This window comes from Abramis brama (assembly GCF_963993115.1).
Source record: "Abramis brama genome assembly, chromosome: 4".
NCBI lineage: Eukaryota > Metazoa > Chordata > Actinopteri > Cypriniformes > Leuciscidae > Abramis > Abramis brama.
Genome location: NC_139966.1, coordinates 31,325,458 through 31,347,870, shown reverse-complemented (window position 1 = coordinate 31,347,870; position 22,413 = coordinate 31,325,458). Strand labels below are relative to the sequence as shown.

Sequence of the window (22,413 nt, the reverse complement as noted above, 5' to 3'; positions counted from 1 at the left end):
CCAGTGTGTGAAGGTGATATTAATTGTGTGTTTAGTTTTCTTTTGCATTTATTGTGCTATTTACTGAGTGTTTTGGTGCTCACTGAGTCCCCCCCCCCCTGCTGGTCACACTCGGTCCTATCATCTGAAAAAGTTGAGATTGTCCCTCTGTTTGTGTATTTATTGTGTATTGATGTTGTGAAGTCTCAGTGTTGAAGTATTATTTTGAACATTTTCCTTGTATCGTCTTTGTCTTGAATTAATTATTATTACTGTGATTAGAAAAATAAAACAATTATTTATTCATCCACGTCTCTTGTCTTATAAGAGGGAAATAAATCTGTGCAGCCTATTTATTAGGTTGGTATTCCTGGGTTAAGAACTCCCAGGTGGCGTAGTCATTACACTAGAAGATCTTTAAGAAAAATACTCTCAATGCCACAAATGTATCAAACAAAAAGTTCCCAATCCCTAGTTCTGCACACATACATTTCTTTTTAGACAGAATGCCATATATTACTCTTTCACTGGTACTTATATCACATAATTGAACTGATACATTGTTAGTGTGTGTGTGTGTATGTAACTTTCTATGCACTTAAATTTCTCCGCACTACACAGGACTTTTATTTTGATCTGATGACGTGACGTCATTCGGCTGCGTCGCGCTGTGATTCGGTTAGGGATAAGGTTAGTATTTGTAAGCTTTTAGAGTGTTTAAATGATACTAACCGTTCAGGCAATTTTATAAATTAATTAATATTGAATGTACAATATTGTAATGCCATTAAAATGCTTTACCTAAAATTAACGAACGTTATTTTTGTCAGTAAAGCGTAACGTTATTCACACGAGTAACGTTAACAGAAAACGTGAGTCTCATTTCGCTCCATATCGTGAATAAGTTTGTCAGTAACACGACTTCGGTCCCTGGCGAGTAGTGATGGAGAAACTGAGATTTTCGAAATTGAGTCAACTGAACCAATTCCTAAGCGAATGTTTCAAACATGACCACTTATTACTCCTTTCTTACTCACAGAATCTCACATATTACTCCTTCACTGCTTGTTCTTTTCAACACATAATTGGACAACATGCTCCATTAATTTGCTCCCTAGTGATACTGAATTTTAACTATAACTTATAAACTTTTAAAGCCTTTCTGTGTTTTATGAGGTTGTTAATAGAATTTGCTTCTGTTGGTCGTCACACCGCATTATTTCAACTTGGTTTTAAAATAATTGTGTTCAACCTTCATAAAGTGTAGGCTACTCTAATCATTAAATACCTAATATTAAAAATAAATATTAAGTGACCGTCAAATTTTTTCTCTTGCTTATTTGTTCTTTATTATTTATTTGTAGTGCTAGTTCTTTTTTTATTCCATGATCTTTCACTCACGCTCACAGTGTGCTGAACTACTACTGAACTAGAGCTGATTGAGAATGATGCACCTTGAGATTTAGTTTGGATTTTTTTTTTTTTTTCTGTCAATTATTCTCATCTTTATCATTACAGAGAAAAACAGAAAAACTGCTGGTCTACGTGACACTATTATAAAGATGGCGTTTATTAACGCGTTTATGGCGTTTGTTAAAGAGAGAGAAAGTGAATACATGAAGATTGAGGAAACATTCAGAGTGAAACAAGAAGATGCTGAGGAACAAACAAAGATGGCGTTTATTAAAGAGAGAGAAAGGGAAGACATGAGGATTGAAGGAGCATTCAGAGTGAAACAAGAAGATACTGAGGAACAAACAGGTTGGTTTCATTCTCAAAGCTGAACTATTTTGTCCTGTACATGTTCTCAATTCATTTGCTGTTGGCAGGGTTTTTTGTTCCCTGTCTGCTCTCCTGGGTTGGGTTGCGTTCTTTCTTAAATTGGAACAAAGTCCACACTAGAGGCTTAGTAACTACTAGCTAGTTTATAACTAACTCTGTATTTTATTCAGTTGCACCATTTGTTCTTAAGGCAGAACATAACTAGTAGGTCGTAAGCTCTCCAGAAAGTAATGCGTAGTCCATAGACTGTAAAAAAATATGGACGTAGTGTCCGTGACGTCACCCGTAGGTTTCTGAAGAGCATTTTTGAAGCCTAAAGTGGGCGGAGCCGGCCGTCGCCATCTTGGCCTTGCATCACTCCCGGATTACAGAAAATAGACAAACAGGCGGGGCGTGAGTGGAGCTGAGGAGCCTGGCTATCTGAAATCACCTAGCTCGACGTGATCGAGTTAGCTGATGATGTAAAGCCAATTAAACGTTCCTATTTTTGCCCTTCGAAATATTATAATAGTTAAAATACATGGCTACAAGTGAGACTGTGTATTACTTCGAGAGTGTTTGTGTATGACAGTGATTTATGTGCATACATGTCCGTCCGTCACTCTTTCATGGTCCGTCAGCGCGGCATCGCTCAAGTTCGTAGAGAGCTTATTCAGTCCATTTTAAATTCTGATGTTGGCCGTCTCTCAAATGGGTTATGGTTTAACCGTTAAACCATAGATATATTGCCTTTGAAGTGCAAGTAAATGCGCTAGAAAATCCACGCTCATTCATGTGCATTTATTGCACGGACGGAGAAAGCGCCGACGCCTGCATGATTTCATCTGACGGTAACTTACATAAGCATAATCCATCTGTTCCATGGGAGCAGAACGAACGAGCATTTATTGACGTTTTAAATTTGAAAACCCCAAAAAGCAACAAAATTGTCAGACATCCATTAGTGCATGTTCACAGAGGAAAACAACTGAAATACAGCGCTGGTTGTTCTCTCGAACGATAACGACGGAATCCAAAGACGTGGGCTTTGTAACGTTACCCAAGTATTAAATTGTATGAAATAATAATCCCGAAAAAAAGCACAAACACTGCAGAGATGGCAAGTTCAGCAGCTAACATTGCTGAGGTGAAGTGACGGCTAGTAACAGCAGACAAACGGCTAGCACTGACAGCGGCAATCCATCTGTCACTCAAGTGGCTTGGCCACACCCTTAAATTTAAATATTAATCAACTAAACGGACGAGTTATAAAATAATTCACCCCCCTCACAGTTGTTATGAAGGGCAAAATTAGCTGTATAGACCAAATCCACATACAGACACCAGGCTTTAAACACGTTTTTTTTTTCTGCTGTAAAATTTGGCATTTTAACATGGGGGAGATACAGATTTGACTCACTTCTGACAACAGCCTCAAGCGGCCAGTCAACGAATTGCAGTTTAACTCACTTCCGTGTTGGTTTCAAGAGAGAGACGGGGAGGTTGCCGCTTGGCGTAGTCATATAAAATGCTTCAAATATGTGAGCAGAAGCTGTTGAAATGCTGTGAATTTCCCTTTATCCTTAATTTTATCTTATTTTGCCTCACGTTACCGACGGTAAAAATAAATAAAAAAATTAATTAAATACGATACTACTTGATCACGAATAATGTATGTTGTGTTTTATGTAAATAACATTCAGAAACTGTATTTGAAACTAATAAGGATCAAATACTGATACAAAAAAACATTAGAAATGACATGACAATTGATTATGACATTTTATTTGACATGCACAACACAGAGCAATGGGATAGATGTTGAAGAGCCATTAACAAAGTAATCTTTTTACTAAATAATGTTTTCTCTCTTCAAATGTAAGCGAGTGTAAATGTCAGCATTATCATTAATGTTTAAAGAATTCAAGTCTGTCAGGTAAAACAAGCTTATTGATGCATGTTACGACCCTTCTTTGGCTCACAGCCGTCTAGGAATTTTTTAGAAGGGGAACATTAAGCCAGTTCAGACACCTGTCACCATTGAGCACTGAATAAAATGAGAAACACGAGAAACACCTCAAGATCAAGTAAACTTAATTTAATAAAAGGTAAAGTGATTAATATTTTACATATGAACAGAGCAAAACGGAAGGAACAAAGGGGAAAACAGGATTGTACCAAACAAACAAAAATAACAATCAAAAAGGAACTAACTAAACCATTTATATCTAATCCTGAACTAAAAAAAAGAAAGATCAAAGAAAAAGTCTTCAACGCCCATGACGTCGTAACTAAACTACTCTAACAAAACAAAAATATAGAGGGCGGCACGAATCCCTAACCTAGTGTATATAGACAAAAATCCAACTGTGTAAATGTATGTCACGTGACGGCCTTACCTATCCCCTCTCCTCCTTCCCACTTAACTCAAGAGCTGTTTAAATCTTTCAGAGCTCACAATTAAGAAGTTTTTGGGGCAATCAAAAACAAGGCACGATTAACATGACACACTAAACACTTAACAAAACTAAATCAAGCAAAGAGAAACAAAACACATCATAAGACAGAACCAAACAAAAAGTCTCTCTCTCGCTGGCAGTAGCATGTTCCTTAAGTAGGGCTTCTCAAGGTGTCAAGCATCAGGATGATGAGGATCCCGCCTCACATGGCACACCCACTCAACTCATTACGAATGACTGACAGGCAAAACAGTGCGTAAGTTGTAACTTAGTGCCCATTTACATCAAGGCGAGGGCGACACATTTGTCCACAGAGATCGCTTTTTAATGTTGCATTATTGTGTATAATGTTGCGCTCACAGCTTTTTATTGAGGTGGAAACTTTATAAAGGAAAGATATTGTGTGCGCGCACACGAACATTCAGGAGCTTTCAACCTCTGCCCCGTGAGTTTTATAAATAAAATGGTTTTATTACTGAAAGCTACATAATATTCCTCAGCAATGAGGCGATAACTTCGCTACAGGAAATTAAACAAACAAGCTTCACTATTAGGCTTCTTAATTCATTCGAATTCATTAAAAAAAATTATCTTACAGCACTACTTTATTTCACTTCAGAATTCTAGATCTAACGAGCTGTAGATTAAAAAAAACAAAAAAAAACAACGAAAATTAGTTATTTTCCTGTATGTAGGCCTCTCCGTTTGGTCAGATTTTGTGTGCTGTAAAACATGCATGACAAGCTGGCATCTTGTCCATGTTGGCAAATAATCATTGCCACCCGACATTAATTATATAAATAATTTTAATAGCACGGCCATTCAAAGCTAGAGGGTCTACCATGTGCGTAGTAAAGCGATCAGTGACATTTATTTTGGGCGGGAATTAATGTAAACACAGATATCGGATACCAGTCATGTCAAAAGTGAATGTAAACAGGCGGGTCAAAAAATCGGATATGGTCAAAAGATCAGATTTGTGCATTAAGACTTGTGTGTAAACGCAACCTTTCTCCAAGGAGAAAATGATGCTTGATCTAAAGCTATTTCAGCTTTATTTAACACTAGAACTCCCAAGGCGGTCATTTTGACCGTTTTTAAATTTTACAGTGTAATAACTTTGTTAAAATAAAATAAATGTGGCTGTAGGACTCTTGACTTTTCCTAAATATGTGTATATTTTATTCTGACACTGTTCTTTTATTAAAATCACAAAACACACAACAGTTCTGACTATTTCTACCTAGAATGACCATAACGGTCATTTTGACCACACGCATTATAAATATCATAAGTCTGCTACATTGCAAGTTTTGCGGAGGGACTTTATCACACGACTGGCGAGCGATCTTCACTCCGACCACATGGAATCAAAAGCCATACAACTGGAGGAACTGCAAACAAAATAAAACCAAGGAGACATGTGCCAAATGTCACAAAGTGTGTGGGAGCTGCACACGAAAGGCGGTGTTTACCTGTGTGGAATGTGCGTAAGCGTCAATGATGCGGGGTGTTTGCGCCGTTCAAATGGGCAGTTAACCTGATTTTGTTCGTTAATATTTTTTGTTCACTGAAACGAATCATTCTAAAGCAGTTCGTTTTCTTGTTTAGCTAATGTTCATGTTTTTTCTTAGCCTGTTTGTATACATTTTCACATTCATTTGAATTAAAATTTTGTGTCCTGTTTATTATTACCTATCATTGTAGATCCATTTATTTTTAGATTTTGTATTGATTATTGAACTTATTTACAAACAAGGCTGTACGTTTCCTAACTTTTGTGCATGTCTATTCACGTGGTGAGTGCGGTGAAAAAAATATTATTTTGACGCAAAACGTTCCTCAAATAGAGACAGCACCTGTCGGGGCAATCTTTCTTTTGTACTTGTTTTAAGGGCTATGACGACAGGAATTAAAAGCTTCATTGGAAAAGAGAAGGTTAACATGTACAATAGATATGACATGACGAAAATGACGTTGAGTACGGCCATATGAACGTCAAAGTATGAACGGTCAGAATGACCGCTATGGTCGTTCTAGTAGTTATGGAATTCCGGTAGTTCTAGTGTTAAAGGATTAAGCATAATTTTCTCTTTGAGGGGTTCTTATGCTGCGTTCACACCGAACGCAAATAAAGCGTCTGGAGCGAGTGATTTCCATGTTAAGTCAATGTAAAGACGCGGTTACGTGAGGTCCTGCGGCGCAATGGACGCGATTTCGCCTCATTCGTGCGCCCAGTTCGCGCGAAAGAGGCGAATTGAGCTTCTGCCGTGATTCGCGCAAGTGATTTTATTTAGTGCTTTTTGCGCATTCACGCGTTTTAAGTGAATTTGCGTCTGACGCCCGAGTTGAAAAATCTGAACTTTGGCATTTGTTCGTGCCGCGTTAACCAATCAGGAGCCTGCTTGCTGCTGTCACGTGGTGAAGTGACGTGATAAACGGGGGGAGGCCCACTTTTCAGTTTATAATGTTATTTTATATGTTTGGCCTCAATACATTATTTCGTAATATGACTAAATGCCTGGTGTGGTTCTAATGCACAACAAAGCAAATCTTTTATCACATAAAAACTTCATTTCAATATAGGAGGCATATTTATTTTGCTATTTATTCCATATCTAAATTAAGATTATATGAAACATTATTATTCTAATGTAAAGACATACTTTAGTGTATAAGAACATAGTTCGTGTCTGAACAGTGTTGTGTGAGAAAAAAAAAATCACAGGACAGGTTAATTAATTTTGGAGGCTGGCTCCATTTATCATCAAAACAAAAATAAATTACAGATTATGTGGGTGAGGGCAAGGGCGAGGGTGATCCTCACTCCGATGCGGGACAACAGGTCATCAAACTGGGCAAGTGGCGGAAGTACCGCTGAAAGCGGCCGTCATCCAGGCGCAGCTCCTGGAGCAAATGGTGAAACTCGCCAAACTGGGTACGCCTCCTGATATATCAGCAGAGATAGAGGGGACGAACCGAGGGCGGGGCTGAGCGGGGGGCGTGCACCTGAGACCCGCAGTGATGGATTAATTGACAGCTGCTGTCAGACTCTAAAATGGAGAGTGACTGGAATGACGCAAGTAGCTTTGCAACAGAGCTGTCATTTGAAGTCGAGGACTTTTCTCCCCCACCTTCACCTGAAGTGGAGGAGGGTGAATTGTCTGTGGAAACAGGGCCAGAGCCATATCAATTCGAGCCGCTGGCTCAAACTGCGGTCTTAACTCCCGCATCGCGATCGGCATCCGACGATGCTAGCGAAGCACCCGCGCAAGGGAGAATGGGGCCAGTGTCTGAGTGGTAAAACATTAGCATTATGGCTAAATTAGGCTAATGCTCATAGCAAATGCTAATGGAACTATCAAAAATTTTAAAACCATGCATTTAGGTTAATTTTGGTATGATTTAGTGTTAATAATTAAGCGAAAAACAGATATTTCAAGTCTCCCTCTACAATTACAAATTATTCTGTCTCAACAGGTGCACATGTGGGCACTGCAGCTCACTGTCCCTGGTAGAGAATGTCTATTGTAGGGAGATACCCAAGGTATAGCTATGAAATATGACAAGACCAGAGTGTTAAGTCCAGTTAATTCATTTATTAAGTACTATACACAAAACCAGGGTTCATACAGATAAATAGGTAAACAAAAATAAACAAATTAAACAAAATAAAATAAAAGGTACAAAATAAAGTGCAGCAGATGCAATGACTGTGGAAACTTTGAAAAGCTTCTAAAGCTAACGTTCTAAAACAGGGGTGCCCAATCCTGCTCCTGCCGATCGACTGTCCTGCACAGTTCATCTCCAACCCTAATCAAACACACCTGAAGCAACCAATTAACATCTTCAGGATCACAAATTAAAGGCAGGTGTGTTTGATTAGATGAACTGTGCAGGACAGTCGATCGGCAGGAGCAGGATTGGGCACCCCTGTTCTAAAGCTTCAGCCTATCTGATAAAGATATAATTTTGTGTGAAAAGATTGCTTTATCAATAAAATTAAACACTAATTTCACATATATTGTCTTTCAATAATTTAAGTTCCATTTCATAAATCATAAATTTCAAGTCAAATTCAAGTACACGCATTTTAAGCATTTTACACCTTGGACGAACCCTGAAAAAACACACAACCTCCACATACCAAATATTAAAAAAATCATTCTAACAAAGTAGTAATAAACATTCTCATGTTGTAACAGCACATCCAGGCTTTGAGCCAAGTAGCACTAAACCCCTATGTGTTACAAGCTGTACGTCCAGTTATATGGTGAGATGGAAGAGACAGTTACAAACAGGTTAGTTCCAGGAAGAAAGTTTAAATTTTATATAAATAAATATAAAAAATAAATGTATATAAAAATAATGAAATAATTTATTAAAAAATGTTTATCCTCCGCTTCAACATACATGTGCACCACCTGTCTTTCAGCACTTATAGACACCTTGCATATCGCAATGTCGTTAGGTGATGCTGGGGGTACCTTGGCCAACATGTTCGGGTGGTCATACCTTCATGCGTTGTGACACGGATCAGGGAAGAGTTTCCTGAAGAAGGACCATACAGAGGTTTCCTTCCCCCACTGCATTTTTGAAAAAAAAATGTATAATATAAAAATAAAATAAAAATTAATTATAAAGAAGCATTTTTAACTGGAGTTACACACTACACAATATGTACCAACCTATTTCTGCCCTCTTTAGTCTAAATTTGAATCAGTAGTGCTTACACACTGGACTCCTACCAAAAAAAAAAGTGCAAACCATTTTTCTTGAATGTTGTAGATGACAGACAGGTGTGTCCAAGCTGGCAGAGTGGGTATAACCTCATGTGTTTTTAAAGAACCTTGACCTGTGTCTGCTCACTGCCTCCTCTTTGTCGGGCCGAATAAACTGAGCACACAGTTTTTCTGGTACAGCCATTTGTCCAGAGAAGTCCAGGTATGGCTGAGGGTCTTCCACCACGTGGTGGAACAGCAGCTCCATTAATTTGTCAATGTAGCCTTCAGAAAGAGAATTATTACAATATATATTATATTTTTTTCTGAGATACCTCAGATGAGTATAAGTTACCTGTGGTAGGATTGTTCTTCAGAGCTCTCACTGTGAATTCTCCATGCTTAAATTTTGGGGAAACGATTGAGTATCGCAGATCATCAGCTGCAGTGGATGCCTGTGATCTGCCTGCATTTTCATTATAATGCATTGCAGCAAGCTGTAGTCTGAAAGGAAAAAAAAATACATAAATCAATATTATAATGAAACAATCTCTAACTTGACTTAAGATAAGTTACAAATGTGTTTTTACAGGTTACAAAATTGTAGTGTATTTAGTAAGCAGCACTAAATGTGTAATCCATTATCTTGTTTACCTGCACAACATTCCTTTGAAGGAGAACACCATATTTTTGGCTGAGAACTTCAGAATGAGGCTGTGGAAACACTCGATTCCAGAGGTGTGGTATTCTGTACTGATTTTGTGCATGTCTTTAAGAAGACATGGTGACAACAAAATTGCTGTGAATTTTTCACATGCTGCTGTGCCTAAACAAAAGATTTAAAGTTGTTAATACAACAGTTGATGACAGTGTGGCCGGAAAGCTTTAAATTCTATCACATTAACACAATACATTTCTCAATACTGTTTTATAATTTGGATTAACTTTGACTTGTTGCAATGGAGATAGTTCAATATATAAATCTAGAGAGTGACGCAACTACAAAATAAAAAACATTAGCATTACAGCTTATCTGTACTTACTTGGTTTGAGCCAGTGTCTTGTCTGATCACCAACCAGAGGCTCGTGGAGACAAGAAGGAAACAGGGCGTTTTCGTGGCTGTGGATGTTCTGAATGTGGTTTGCTACAGAGCTCCACTTGGCCACTACCTCCTCCCCAGATGTTGATGTGGTCGCAGACCAATAAAGGTGATTGACCACACTTTCCTCACAGCCCCACGTCCTGCAGTCCCTTACCCTTACTAAGGGCATCCATTTTTTTTTACCAAGCCCTGAACACAAAGAATAATAAAAACAATTACTGTAATCAGTGTTTCCCGCAGCACTTTATAGACCAAGGTGGTGGACTAACATTCAGTATAGGCTATATGATAAAAAATAAGTTTATGTGATATATTAACCTTTTTGGGGCATCTTAAAAAGTTCACTTTGTGCAGTCTTCCCGTATAATTGTCTACCACTTTAAATGAAACATTTTCTGTTAGAAATACTGGTACTGTTTTCGTTCTATTCAAAATACTAACCTTTTCCCATATGCCAAGGGTTGAAGAAGTGTCTGATGTTCTTTTTTTGTTTCCTCATAAACTTCTGTACCCCTGTGTGACGGTCAGTCACCAAAGACTGGACCACAACACCTCTTTCCTTTAAGAAGAGACAGGCTTCTTCTCCATCCGTTGGCTGTTTCCAACTTCATTGCTCTGCAAATACAAACAAACAAATACTTTAGATCAATGCACAGTATATAGTAATTCACATAACAAAATGTTTTCATTTGTGTAGTTGTTTACCTGGACTAGTTGGATGTCTATGACCCTATTGGCTTTGAGGTCCATCATGGTGTAGCTTCCATATTTTGCTGAATGTCCTACAATTGTGTTATTTGCACAAAGCCAACGTCAACAAAGCCTGACAGCAGTCTAATACATATATATATATATATACATACACACACACACACACATATATATATATATATATATATATATATATATATATATATATATATATAATTAATGAGTTATTTATTACCAGGTGAATCAGCTCTCATGTCCCCACCAAGAGTCACAGCCCCATCAGCAATGGCATTTTCATTCTGCTCAATCTTCCACTGCCAGTTTATGGTTGGGATAAGGAGCTTGGCCTGATGCTTGTGGAAGCACGGCTCAGAGATCCCCTGGATTTTGAAGGTATCCAAGAACTAAAAGAAAAAAATACATCTTCATATATTAACCTGAGGGGTGACGTGCAAATATGACAGCTCTGTTATCTGTCACCTTCGATATCTGGCAAAACGATGAGCCAGTGAACAGAACAGCTGCAAAGAGCTGTAGGTTTCCTGCTGGTATATTGTTTACCATTGGCTGGCTCGACCAATCACTGGAGTACTCACAGTAAGCACAGTGCTGTTTGACACGGAGAAGTGTCCCAATGGTTGTTTGTGAAACAACCAAACTCCGGGTGCAGACAGGTCATTTTCTAAAAAGCTCCAGCAGTTTATCTTCATAAACAATGTACTTAGTCACTTTGTGGGGTAATACTTCATTGGAGACTCTATGTAAAAGAAAAACAAGTTAAAACAAATTTAAATAAAAGCATAAATAATCATAATTTGGTTATGTAATGTGTATGTATTAGAAATAACTTAATGACAATCAATCAAAAGTATTTAAAAACAAGTAATAGCTAAATTAGAACATTCAAATATAGCCTAACTGAAAAACCTAACGGGACTAAACGCATTAACTTGTACAGTTCATGGTGCTCTCACTTCCATCTTGATGGTAGCTGGAGTCATCAGTGGACACCTCATATCTTTTGTGGAGTCCATGCAGGAGGAGCAGCGTTTGGCACTGCGTCGCTTTTCAGCGCGAGCTGTGTGGAGAAGCACATTTCCATCTCTATTGCGTTGGAGAAGCAATCCCGTGTAAAATGCAGTTTGCACACTCCAGCTCTAGATTGGAACTCGCGGTCTTCCAGGCCAAGTGCATGCAACCACTGGCGCCTAATTTCCAAGTCTGCTGGAAAGCTATGCAGTCCAGCAGTGCTGTTGCAAACAGCAACACTACACCTACGTACCATCCTGACCACTAAATACAGATAATTCTATGCTAACTTGAAGCTATCCTAACTGATGCAATACTATGCTACTAACTAACTATGCTTCTAACAATACTACACTAACAACTATGCTAATTAACTACCTAGGCTACACAAAATAATCTAAATAACTATATAAATGCTATGCTAAATAGATGCTAAAATACTCTATCCTGATCGTTTTCAATACTCGCAATTCCAACTCCTGACTCGCTACAGTGGTTTTGACGAAACAAGATGGTTTTTATACTGCCAAGGGCGTGGTAGCTCGTACCAAGGGCGTGGTGAGCTGGAACCTGCTTACGTCACGTACCACCGCAAACATCCAATAGGAAAATTTAACTGCAGTAGCCACTGTTCAACCTGAAGAGGGCAGCACTCAGACGTTTTTACACCATATATTGTGGAATTAAAACACTTTATACCCAAATGTCAAAAAAGTTACTCGAATCAATGAACAGCACTAATAAAGCCCCATTCTTACAGATCATTAACTAAAATAAGTTGGTTTAGGGTTTAGTTACCCTTTAAGATCATCTAACTGCGTGACAAAAATTACATTATTCACGTAATTTTGCGTGCTTTAGTAATTTATTTGCATAAAATTCTTTTAACAATTTTTTTTCCACTTCCTTCCATCTTCTGACTCCTCCTAATGTGGCACTGTGTGGTAGAGCGAGGGAGAAGTGAGAGAGAGAGACAGCGATTAGCTTTGGAGCGAGTAGCGACTCTAGAGTCATACTGAGAGAAAAAAAGTGTCTCCCCTGTTCTTTCTGACCACTGTGGGAAATCTGTAGCATGAAAAGTTAACCCTCTCCAAGCGACGTGTATTTTTCGAGAGGTGCATGTCGGACGGGACGCTTCATAAACAAAATATTGCATAATTATCGCGAGACTTTCGATATAATATCGGGCAACGTGATATCGCGATAACGACATTGAGTCGATATATCATGCACCCCTAGTTCTGAGATAACATGCTACAGCATTCAATAGCTAGTGTAGACATCTTCAACCCTGCTCCTGGAGACCCACTGCCCTGCAAAGTTTATTTCCAGTCTGCTTCAGCACACTTGTCTGTGTGATTCTGAAGAGCTTGATAAGCTGATTCAGGTGTGTTTGATTAGGATCGGAGCTAAACTCTATAGGACAGTGGATCTCCAGGACCTCTGGCTTAATGGGTAGGAACTAGTCTATATGTTGTTGGTTTTAATGCTTTATATGTCTAAATGTATTGATGTCTGTTGCTTTGTGCCATTAAACCGGGGTTAACTTTTATTGGTCTCTTTTCACCTTAGACCTGATGCAGCTGAAAGAGGAGAGTCTAGAACTAAATGAAAAGGAAGACAAAGAGCAGAATGAGAAACATGAATTTATAACTGGAGAAAATTTTTTTATTTTCTCTCATACTGGAAGGAGTTTTGATCAACATAGAAACCTTAAAGCCCACATGACAGTTCACATTGGAGAAAAGCCTTTTACCTGCCAACAATGTGGAAAAAGTTTCAACCAGAAAGGAAGCCTTAAGCGCCACATGAGAATTCACTCTAGAGAGAAGCCTTACACATGCTCTCAGTGTGGCAAGAGTTTCTGTCAACAAGAACGCTTTAAAGTCCACATGAGAATTCATGCTGGAGAGAAGCCTTACACCTGCCAACAGTGTGGGAAGAGTTTTTATCAACATAGAAACCTTAAATCTCACATGATAGTTCACAGTGGAGAAAAGCCTTTCACTTGCCAACAGTGTGGAACAAGTATGAGTACAAAACGAAGCCTTAAAAGGCACATGAGAATTCACACTGGAGAAAAGCCATTCACCTGCCAGCAGTGTGGAAAGAGTTTCACTCAAAAACAAAGCCTTAAAAACCACATGCAAGCTCACACTGGAGAGAAGCCTTTCATTTGCCAGAAGTGTGGAAAGAGTTACACTCTAAAAGAAAGTCTTAAGGCACACATAAGAATTCACACTGGAGAGAGTCCTTACATCTGCCATCAGTGTGGAAAGAGTTACACTAGCAAAGGAAACCTTGACGTCCACATGAGACTTCACACTGGAGAAAGGCCTTTTACCTGCCAACAATGTGGAAAAAGTTATATTCAAAATGGAGCCCTTAAAAGCCACATGAGAATTCACAATGGAGAGAAGCCTTTCACTTGCTCTCAGTGTGGAAAGAGTTTCTGTCAACATGCAAGCTTTATAGTCCACATGAGAATTCATACTGGAGAGAAGCCTTTTACCTGCCAACAATGTGGAAAAAGTTTCATTAAAAAAGAAGCTCTTAAAGTCCACATGAGAATTCACACTGGAGAGAAACCTTACGCCTGCCAACAGTGTGGGAAGAGTTTTGATCAACATAGAAACCTTAAAGCTCACATGACAGTTCACAGTGGAGAGAAGCCTTTCACCTGCCAACAGTGTGGAAAGTGTTTCACTAAAAAAGGAAACCTTGAAGTCCATATGAGAGTTCACACTGGAGAAAGGCCATTCATATGCCCTCAGTGTGGAAAGAGTTTCTATCAGCAAGGAAACCTTACAGTTCACCTGAGAGTTCACACTGGAGAGAAGCCTTTCATCTGCCAACAATGTGGAAAAATTTTCACTAAAAAACAAAGTCTTGAACTCCACATGAGCGTTCACACTGGAAAGAAGCCTTACACATGCCTTCAGTGTGGCAAGGGTTTCCTTCAAAAAGGAGGCTTTATAGTCCACATGAGAGTTCACACAGGAGAAAAGCCGTTCACATGTAATCAGTGTGGCAATAGTTTTAGACGTAAAATATTCCTTAATAAACACATGAGGATTCACTTATGAGAGAACTCTATATGTCATCAGTGTGGAATGAGTTTCACAGACTGGAAACAATCCTGAATCATGTAATTACTCACATTGGAGAGAAGCCTATCGATCAATCACTTAGAAAAGAGTTTCTGATCTAAAGGAAAATTTAACGGTCACATGAGGCTTCACACTGGAGAGAACGCCTATTCTCATTGGTTTGTCTGGTCATGTGATACTCAGATGTTTGTCATTGGCTCATTGTTTAATTGTTCCCAGGTGTAACTTGTTAGTCATTAAACCTTGTTTATATTACCCTCATGTTTCATTGTTCCTTTGTCTACCTTTGTTTGTGTAACCTATGTTGGTGAGTTTAGTTCATGTTAATTTTATATTTCAAGTCAGATACTTATGGGAAATTGAGGCTTTCTGAAGCGTTTGAGGTTTTCATCAAATTGTGCCGAAAAACGGTTCATTACTCGAAGCTTTCAATGCGCATTAGTTTTTTTTTGTGTTTTTTTCAGGGAATGTGCTTGCCTTGGGGTGTAGACCACAAAGGCCTCAGAATTTTTATTCAAAAACAGGATCTGTTTCAGTGTGTTGGGGTTCAGTCGGTTCCTTTTTTTGCGGATTTCTTCTCCTAGCCCTGGAGAATATTCTCTCACACATAGTACAGATGATGCAGGTGTACACAAGTAGTGTTTAGCCAGGTCATGGAGGTGTTTATAAGCCGTCTTCTGTCTAGACCAGTATTCAAGTGGATCATCACTACGTGGCAGAATGTACAAGGTACTTCTGTACTTACACTGGTAGCGTGTGCAGTGGCACTGTTGGTTCGCTGTGAATCACTAGAATGGCTGTCCAGGGTTTTCCATAAGTCTACCAACACAATGTTTGATGATGAGCTTGTGGCGCTGCTGAGGTTACTGGTGTTGGTGATTGTCTCTCAGGTCTAGAGGCCTTTGATGATTGCTTCACATTGTGAAATTTGATTTTGGGTACAGGTGTTGTTACTAAAAACAACCATTTTAAAACGTGGGTCTAAAAGTGTTGCCAGAGCAAGGCAGCTCTTTTGCTCATGACAAACCTCTCATTCAATTGTTTGAGCAGGTTTGCAGCCAGTCGTGAGGCCATTTCTGATGTCATTTAGGTACTCATCTCTCATATGACTGTTTTCAACATCCTGATCATTAGGATCACCTTGGAAACTGACACCCTTTACTCCTCTGACTTTCCACCATGGCTTGGTGAAAAGGCCCAAGATCCCCAGGCACTGATTAATATAACTATACTCTTCAGCTGTGAATGGTGATGGTCTGATCTTAGAGTGGGGAGGACTGCTCCTAGAAGCTCTCATTGAGAAGGTGCTGTTCCATCTTGTTTCCACTTCCTGAATCATCTTATGTTGATGTCTACCCATCTGGTCCTAGAACTGTGACAGCCTGTCCTTGGCTGTGGTGCTGGACCTGAAGTGACCCACGATCTTGCATCCACAGCTACAGAGGTCTTCTAACTCAGGGGTTGAATCGATGGCCTTCTTCAATAAGTTGAGACCATGGGCCTTAATCATGGGTTTCAACACCAGCCACCATGTTTGCTGCACCATCAGTGACTAAGCAGCTCACATTTTCAGAGATTTCCCATTCCCCCATCAGAGTGGCTTTTGATGTGAGTTGCTGTGTGGGTCTTGGGGAACTTGGTCACACTCAGAAGGATGGATGAGAGCTTCCACTCTGAGGTCACATAGTGGCATTTTACCGCCATATACGCATCAGTGTTAATTGATGTCCACACGCTGGATGTCAGTCTCACTGCTGCAACCTTCCACACCTCAGCCTAGGCCTTCTCCTTCAGATCTATGTGCTTCTTGCCTACCATATCCTTCAGAGCTTTCCTACTGGGCAGGATGTAAGGAGGGTCCAGCAAGAACAAAACTTCACTAAACATTATTTGTAGTGTGCCTACTGTCCAATACTTACAATAAGCTTTGTTACTTGATTGATAAGAATTAGTCTAGATTATAAAATATTTTCTAATTCCATCATGTCTATCTTAAAATTCAAACAGTAAATATTTTTTGTGCAATCTTTAATGTGGCGTCCCAGATTGCTGTAGCTGCTTACAAACCGATCATCTCTTCCTCAGCATGAAATAAACATGAATGAACATCAGAAGCTATGTTAAAAATAAACAGTACATTAAAATGTATCATGTAGTTGCACGTTAGATTAGTTTCTGTGTATAGAGTGGTGCAGGTTTGAAATCACTTTGTAGGCCAAAACACACAAATTATTCTACGACATCAGTTGTACCCCACTCCTTTATATCCTATTGCGTCTCGAACAAGTGGCTAAATGGGACTACAGAGGCTGTCGAGGAGATTAAACGTAATCACGCTGAACAGGTAAACTCACTATAAACATTCTGGGCATAAGATTTTTCAGTTAAAATCAAGCAACATTAGTAATGTCTGTTAAAAACTCTATAAAACCAAGAAGAGCATTTATTCCCAAGTTACCTCCAGAAATCTGAGAAATTGAACCATAAACCTTTTCAGAAGAAAAGGGCAAATAAATCCCTCACTTTCAAGAATTTGATGCTAAGATGGCATCAAATCTATACTTTTGAATATCTTGGGAGTGGAAGAGATAAACTAAGTGTATGTTTAGTACAGCAGAGTTGAATTTTGGTGGGAGATTTCTCAGGATAAAGTAAAGACAGCCAATCTTGTGAATTCCATGTTTTGACCCCAGTGGATTGCATGTCTCAAAATCGTCATAATACTGTTGGATTTGTAAGGAATTGACCGTTCGCAAAGACCCGCCCCCTTTAGTTACTGTTGCTATGTCCGACAAGCTATGCCGCTCTCATGCCACACCATGTTCTCACACAGTGAAAAATACGTCGACAATACAAATACACCTTATGATCTGAAATTATTAGTTTCAGCCTTTTTGAATGGAAGTTCCCCAAACCGTAAGTGCCACCCATAATTCAAAATGCAGTAAGGTCGTCAGGAATAAGGTGGATGCATCAGGACTAATGTCAACCCCTATTTTCAAAATGCTTACAAATATCTGAATTGCGAAACATAAATTTGAGCAAAACACAATGAACAAGTAAGACAGAACAGTTCCCATTACCACTCAACCACCCACCCACCGCACCCTAGTATAGGGACTAAAGTCATATCACACTAATGGGACAATCAATGCTACACACTTAGCCTACTTAAACACGCCAACTTAAAACTATGCTATCAAGGTAATGGAGAAGGGAAAACCAAATCTTATCAAACTGGTCCAGTCTGTTTAATAAAGAAAAACGAATTCTTTCCAGATGTAATAACCTAACCATTTCATCCTACCACATTTTAACTGTAGGGACATTTTTTTTATGTGCTGCATCGTTACTCGTTACAATTATAAAAATTTTACGAATCATTCCAAACCCACATTATCACTGCTAGAGCGGTAGATGGCTCTGTCAACAGGTTTGATGAAGCTGGCCCAGCGAATCAAGCGATCAAGACCGCGCATGCTCCCGTTCTGCCTTTCGCTTTGCTGCCTGCCTTCATTGAGAACACTTGAGCTTTGTTAATTTGTTTCGAGATGGACGAACCAGAAACACCACCTTCAACTTCGAGTGATCGTGGCGGTGAGGGTGAGAAAGGAGACCAGAGTCCATGTTTTCATTTGTCGGAGTGAAAGACAATTCATATAGAATGAAGTGCGTAACTGTTAGCCGTCATGAGGACGCCGACGCACTGAATCGTTCTTTGTTTAAATAGTTTAAAGTTACTATTAGATGTAATGTTATTACCTTGACAAACTATACATCATTAAAATTATATAAGACTCAAGTTTCAGTATTTGAGCACTATTTTATTCTGAGAAACTTATAGGGACAGTTATGTCTTAATTTGTGTCAGGAGTTATGTAATAGAAAAAATAGTCGATACCTTTATCATGAATTATGAGCGTCAGCCGCTCCCAGAAAAAAACTCCTGTGCTGTCGTCATGACAGCGCTTGACAAAACAACGTCCCTCAGGGCTTTTAGCTAAAAAATGTGCAGATTTTGACAAGTATTGATAGATTTCATAGGTTTACGTCAGATTTCTATAGAGAGGAATAATATTTATTGAAATTATAACCAAAATGGGCCGATGTAATCTTTATGAGCACTGGATACTCTGATGTACTGTGTTTTCAGTCCATGTGTTTTCTGCCAACTGTGTTGGCAGCCTGAGGGCGCCCAATGCACATTTAGACCATATATGGAACACATGAAGAAGAGCCATTCCAGGAACTCCCTGACATAAACAAAGCTTCCAGAGATCACTGTTACATGCTGATAAATACCCAATAAGCTGTGGAGAAAAAAGAAACAAGCAGGGAAGAGAAGAGAGGGATGCTTTAAAGGGGGAAGGGACATATTTTATATTTCATATTTTAGGGACATATCATATCTGTTTTTGATTACAAAGAGTTAAGCTCAGTGTTTTAAGGTGCTCTTGTACATTCCTGTCCTTGTACTGCTGCTTCAGCCAAATTAATTGTGAGTGTCCTAAACATTTGAAATAATATAAACAATATGATGTTCAAACATTTGACTGTTTTCTTTAATAACTTCATAACACAATACTTGTACTTTTACTTTCAGTACCTGAGTAGTACATTTTAAAATAAACTACTTGCAATACTTAAGTACAAAAAATGTTGAATACTTTAGTACTTCTACTTCTTTAGTACTTCTACTTAAGTGTTGTGCTTAAAGAACACTTCAACTTCTACTCAAGTCACTTTTTTGATAGAGCACTTTTATTCAAGTCTGGGTCTCTAGTACTTTATACATCTCTGCCTACATATCAATACAGCACTCTTTTTGGCATTATACAACACATCATATTTCACCCCATATTCAGAGCAGATATTCAGTAGCTGCTGAAAACCAGGGCCCGTATCCCTAAAGAATTTTTGTGCAAAAAGTGGCTCCTAGCCACCAAATTCTAAGAAAATTCTCGGAGTCATGACGTTTTCTTAGAATTTCCCCTAAAAGTGACACGAAAATCCCAGTTAATATAAAAGCTATTCCTCAAGATTCCTAGCGCTTAAAAGGGCTCCTAAGGCGAGATCTGCTAAGAGCAGGGAAGAGGACTTTTAGTGGCTTAGGAGTTCCTTTTTTTCTCCATTTTCTGTGTTTGTAGGATATTTGTTAACAAGCCTTCATAAATAGACCAGCCAGCAATCACAGACATTGATAAAAGCTGAGCCGTGTTACCCTTGTTAAGACCACACTGAGTTGTAACGTTGCAATTTCTACTACATTAAGGACAGCCCCTTGAGATAGGCCATCTTGTTTTCAATGGGGTCCATATGGGAGTGAAATTACAAAATATGCCAGCTAGGATATTAATATGAGCAAATAAGACATGAATCATTATTTGAACAGGCTGTAATGAGCTTAAGTTTTCACATATTTTAGATTCTAATGTTAGGCTATAACCCCTACAGCTTACTATTCATTTTCCAGATATTTTCTTGAATGTGAAATATTATTTACAATTACAGTCTGCATAAGATTAGAGTGTATAATTATGTTTATTGATTTGAGGGTACATCCTTTGCTCATTATCACCAAAAGTTCATTTTCATCAAACTTGTAGGATCAACCAATCACGGCTTTTGAAATGATGACTCATACCTGGCAACGGGGTCAACCACACCTCCTCACTAAGATAGGATTTTCCATCCATTCCTTGCTCAGAGTTCACTGAAAATGTTCTGGAATCACTTCTAAGCTAAAACTCCTGGCAAGGAATTTTTAGGTTAAGTTAGGAGCTCTCTGAGAGGATTCTCAGAATCTTTAGGGATACGGGCCCAGCACTGCTGGGAGAGAAAATGGCCAAATCATCAGCATACATAAAATGATTAACCAAGGTGTTGCCAATCATACAACCTGTTTTGCATCTTGATAATTGGTTGGATAACTCATCCATGTAAAAGTTAAAGAGAGCTGGTGAGAGTAGCCCCCCCTGACGTACCCCATTACTTACCCCAAAGGAGGCAGATACTATATTACCCCTATTTAACCTGCATACTCTGGTTGGCATACCAGTAAACCAGGATTCTTATAATGCTGTCTCTTTGGCTCAGTTTTTCAAATAGCTTATGATGATTGACTCTGTCAAAGGCCTTAGAAGCATCAATAAACCCAATTATCATGGATGAATTCTGCCTTATATACCCATGTGTTGCCTCCTTCAAAGCATAGATACACAAATCAGTACCAAACTTAGCTTTAAAGCAAAATTGATTATCAGCGGTACCAATAAAAGGACCTAGACGATCAAGCAAAATCCTTTCCAGTAATTTAGATATCACACTGGCTAGGGCTATTGGCCTATAATTGTCCAAACTCCCAACCTTGCCAGCCTTGTCCTTGATGACAGGCACAAGAGTAACAGACAACATAGATTCAGGTAGCAGCCCATGGGTCATGAATCCAGAAAAGAAAATGGCAAGCAGTACTGCCACCTTAGGGCTAGCAGACTTAAGGTGCTCTGCTGTAATGTGGTCTAACCCACTCGCTTTCTTATCAGATAGCTGTGCTACTGCCTGGCAGACTTCACTAGAGGTGATTATCTCTGGACTACTGTTAACAATATTTGTCACTCTGTAGGGGTCACTTTTAACACAGTTAAATAAGGCAGAGTAGTGTTGCCTCCACAGCTCAGCAATATTATCAGCTCCAGACACCCCCTCCATGGCACATGGAAGCAATGTATTGGCCCTATTCAGAGCGCTCACCTCCTTCCAAAAGCCATTGACATCCTTACCCCTAAGTTTCTCAGCCATTGAGTTTGCTCTCATAGCTTGTTCATGTTTACCAATGTAACGGATGGCATATTTGAGTCTAGTGCTGGTACGCTTTTTATACTCAGGATCGGACCATTTCTAGGTCTGCCTGCCTGCACCCATGCCTTAAATGCTACCCTAGCTTCTGCAAGATGTGCCTCAACATGCCTGTTCCAGCCTGGCTTAATGTTGATTGTTTTTACAGGTAGTATAAGGTATGGTCTACTAGCCTCATACATTGCACCCACAATACTGTCATACATGGCAGCAGATTTCATGGTGGGATCACTTTGTGGGGTGGCGCCTTACTTTGCGCCTTACTTACTTTGAAGGTTTCTCTTAGTATAGGCAAGAGTATGTCAAACGGAGGGTTGTTCTGGGACATCTATATTCCGTATATGACCATACATGTCACATTGATAGGGCTTATATACATATTGTATGAGCCTACACCACGCAGGATAACTTAACGCAGAGGTATAAGGGGAGACAATTTTCTGTGGTCACTTGGAATGTTAAAGATTTAAATCATCCTGTTAAAAGGGGCAAAGTTTTGGCACATCTAAAGATGTTATCTAGTGACATCATTTTTTGAACACTGCAACAATTCAAGTAATCAGCCTCAAGTGCAAAAGAGTGTTTTTTAGTTATTTCCAAAAATTAACTTACTTCTGTTATGGAAAATTTAGATTTTCATTGATTTGCAGTATTGATTTTCATTGACTTTCCGTAAAACATTGAA

At 39.0% G+C, this 22,413-nt stretch overlaps 1 protein-coding gene across 2 annotated transcripts; it reads left to right on the top strand.

Annotated features, from left to right (window-relative positions):
* The first annotated feature begins 627 nt into the window (after window positions 1-627).
* LOC311081009 (uncharacterized protein) lies at window positions 628-15,128 on the top strand. 2 transcript variants are annotated; one of them, XM_084111343.1, is made up of 4 exons: window positions 628-669; window positions 1,498-1,740; window positions 10,001-10,129; window positions 13,336-15,128. In XM_084111343.1, exons 2-4 carry the CDS (start codon window positions 1,542-1,544, stop codon window positions 14,847-14,849), a joined length of 1,842 nt encoding a protein of 613 aa, XP_083967469.1. In that variant the 5' UTR covers window positions 628-669; window positions 1,498-1,541; the 3' UTR covers window positions 14,850-15,128. The 2 variants fall into 2 exon arrangements, with proteins under 2 accessions (XP_083967469.1, XP_083967470.1); XM_084111344.1 differs by lacking the exon at window positions 10,001-10,129.
* Window positions 15,129-22,413: the final 7,285 nt, after the last annotated feature.